The 2,865-nt window shown below is 55.3% G+C and overlaps 2 protein-coding genes across 2 annotated transcripts in view; one reads left to right on the forward strand and one right to left on the reverse strand.

The window, feature by feature from the left end:
- Positions 1-77: 77 nt before the first annotated feature.
- VDBG_06070 (pyridoxal reductase) lies at positions 78-1,061 on the forward strand (the record flags this gene model as incomplete). The annotated part of the gene is made up of 1 exon (XM_003003582.1): positions 78-1,061. One exon carries the CDS (start codon positions 78-80, stop codon positions 1,059-1,061), a length of 984 nt encoding a protein of 327 aa, XP_003003628.1.
- A 593-nt stretch (positions 1,062-1,654) lies between these two features.
- The window catches only part of VDBG_06071 (cytoplasmic dynein 1 intermediate chain 1), a gene marked incomplete at both ends in the record, with an annotated part of 2,166 nt that continues 955 nt past the window's right edge, over positions 1,655-2,865 (reverse strand). Inside the window, one exon of the mRNA XM_003003583.1 lies at positions 1,655-2,758. Coding sequence (XP_003003629.1) covers positions 1,655-2,758 — 1,104 coding nt within the window. The remainder of the gene's footprint in view (positions 2,759-2,865) is intronic.

Consider the following 2,865-nt stretch of genomic DNA (forward strand, 5'->3'; position numbering starts at 1 on the left):
AATTCCTGCACACTACTCAACAGCTGAATATTTATTTCCTCGACAAGCCTTCACAACACTCGCCTAGTAGTCACACCATGCCTCAAGTCGTCGGACAAGAAGTCGGCCCCCACGGTTTCGGCCTCATGGGCTTCACCTGGCGTGAAGAACCCACTGGGGATGAACAGGCCTTCGAAGCTCTGCGCGCGGCCATCGCGAACAACCTGACATTTTGGAACGGCGGCGAGTTCTACGGCACACAAGAAGCCAACTCCCTCACTCTCCTGAATCGATACTTCGAAAAGTACCCCGAAGACGCAGACAAGGTCGTTCTCAGCATCAAAGGTGCCTTCTCTATGAAGTTCGGGCCCGACGGCTCGCCTGACGGTGTCCGTCGCTCGCTCGACAATAGCATCGCTCTACTCGGCCCTCGCAAGAAAATCGACATTTTCGAGTGCGCCCGTTGCGATCCTAACACGCCCCTCGAAGTCACACTCGGTGTTATTGACAAGGAGTACGTTCAGACTGGCAAAATTGGCGGTATCAGCCTCTCCGAAGTGTCAGCTGCGACCATTCAGGAAGCTGTTAAGATTACGAAAATCGTCGGCGTCGAGGTTGAGCTCAGCCTCTTCTCTACCGACGTCCTCACAAACGACGTTGCTGCTGCGTGCGCCGAACACGACATCCCCCTCATCGCCTACTCGCCAGTCGGCCGTGGCTTGCTCACGGGCCAGTTCAAGTCCCGCGACGACCTGCCCGAGGGTGACGTGCGCCGCCACTTTCCACGCTTCCAGCCCGAGAACTTCAGCATCAACCTTGAGCTCACCGCGCAGATTGAGCGTATGGCCGCCAAGAAGGGCGTCACGCCTGCGCAGCTCGCGCTCGGTTGGTGCCGCGCGCTGTCGAGACGCCCGGGCATGCCGACTATTATTCCCATTCCTGGCACGACTACGGCTGCGAGAGTCAAGGAAAATGCCAAGCTAGTGGACTTGAGCGACGCTGAGATGGAGGAGATCGACGCGACGCTGGCCAAGTTTGAAGTCGCAGGGGGACGGTACCCCGGGGCTCCCGTCAACACCTAAATCATGGGAAGAATGGGAGGGACCTAGATCTTGAGGAATGGTTAGCCAAATGTCAAATCAATTGTTTCGTATAGAATGTGTGTTTCGGCACAGTAATCAGAAGGTTGTAGTGTAAGAATGAATCCACATGCGTCCTGTACAAAGTACGGGGTCGTTGAGATTTGCAGAATTCTTGGTTGCGCATCATATGCTTGTCATTGAGTCGTAGCAAGATAGAGGAAGCTTACCATGGTCGGATTAGCACGTTGGCATCGCTGACTGCAGCTTTGAGTCTATTGAAGCCCACTTGAAGAGGTGAAAAGGAAGAAAATCTCGACCTGTTTCGCGGTGGACCAGGAGCTCAGACGAAGTAGCTCGAAAGTGGCTGACTCAGCTGCGGAAGCCCCCCCTTCCTCTTTCATCCTGCTACCTACCTGGAGCTTCATGGCATCCACAGGGACCTCATCACTATGGCCCAGTACTAACTCCTCGCAACCTACTAAATCCTTTTTGTACCCTACTGACCATGTTAATCGCTACCATAGGGTATACAGGACCGCGCTTTTGAGCAGCTCTCAGGCCAATCAAAGTCCACCAATATATACACTATTCAACTACGCTGACACGATACCGTTGGCGCCAACGGCCTCCACTCGGTTCACCAGTTTCTTGACATTTGTCCACTCTTCTGCTTTCAGATCGTCCGTACCACCGAGGCCAGAAGCGACTTCAAACACAGTCAAAGCTCCGTCGATGCCACCTGTCGCCAGGCGCTTGCCCTCCGAAGGCTCCCATGTTACCTTGTTCAAGCTCTTCGAAAGCATGGTCCTTCCATCCTTGCGAGCGCTGGGCGATATCCTGGCAACAGGCTCTTCCGTCTCGACTGTGATGTCCCAGAGTTCCAGCCAACCAGCGCCGTCGACGAGTGAGAAGACACCAGGCTTGATGGGCGACCATTTCGCATCGTAGACCACGTCCTCACGAACAAAGTCGATGAGCGGCGACACGGTGCCCTCGCCTCCCGCTGTTGATGTCGCAGCAGGGGCACGGACCTTCCACAGGCGCACGCTCCAGTCCAGAGAAGACGACAGGACCAGGTCGCCGAGATCGACGGGGCCACGGGCAGGGTGGAAGTCGACTGACATGACCGGCGCCGTGTGTCCCTTGTAGCTGAACCGGGCATCGATGCCAGCCTTGGCGCCGGCTCTATCATACCTGTGGCAAGGAAAGATGGAGCCTTCCTCGCTACCCACCAAAAAGAACGTGGGATCTGCCTGGGGGAAGGCCAAACAGGTCGGGCTGACGTCGTCGATCTTGTACGATGGTGGTGCCTTGAGCTCGAGAGTCTCTTGCGGCTGTGCAAAGACATCCATGCTCCATCCACAAACGATGCCGTCCGTGGAGCACGAAATGATATTATTGGCGTTTTGAGTGCCGACTATATCGACCGAATAAATGGGGTGCGTATGGCCGTAGCCCGTCAGCGGCGTCTTTTGTACAGGCGCCGATTTCGCTCTCGTATCCCAAAGTAGGACCTGACCACTGTAGGATCCTCCAACGATCAGGTTCCGATGATATGGCGAGAATTTGGCGGTCAGCACGTCGGATTGGGCATGGAAAACGAATTCTGGCCTGTCGTGCATCGCATGGCTCCAAACTTGCACCAAGCCATCGGGATCGTGTGGCGCTGAAGGGTTTCTTCGTGTATGATGCCAGTACTAGACCAGGAAAATGTGGTGAGAAGTCGATGCTGCTGATCATTCGCTTCTTTGACCCACCTCTCATCATAGAATTGGGCGACCTCCTTGACTCTGTGCCTTCCCCT

Source organism: Verticillium alfalfae, genomic scaffold, assembly GCF_000150825.1.
Source record: "Verticillium alfalfae VaMs.102 supercont1.7 genomic scaffold, whole genome shotgun sequence".
Taxonomy (NCBI): Eukaryota; Fungi; Ascomycota; class Sordariomycetes; order Glomerellales; family Plectosphaerellaceae; genus Verticillium; species Verticillium alfalfae.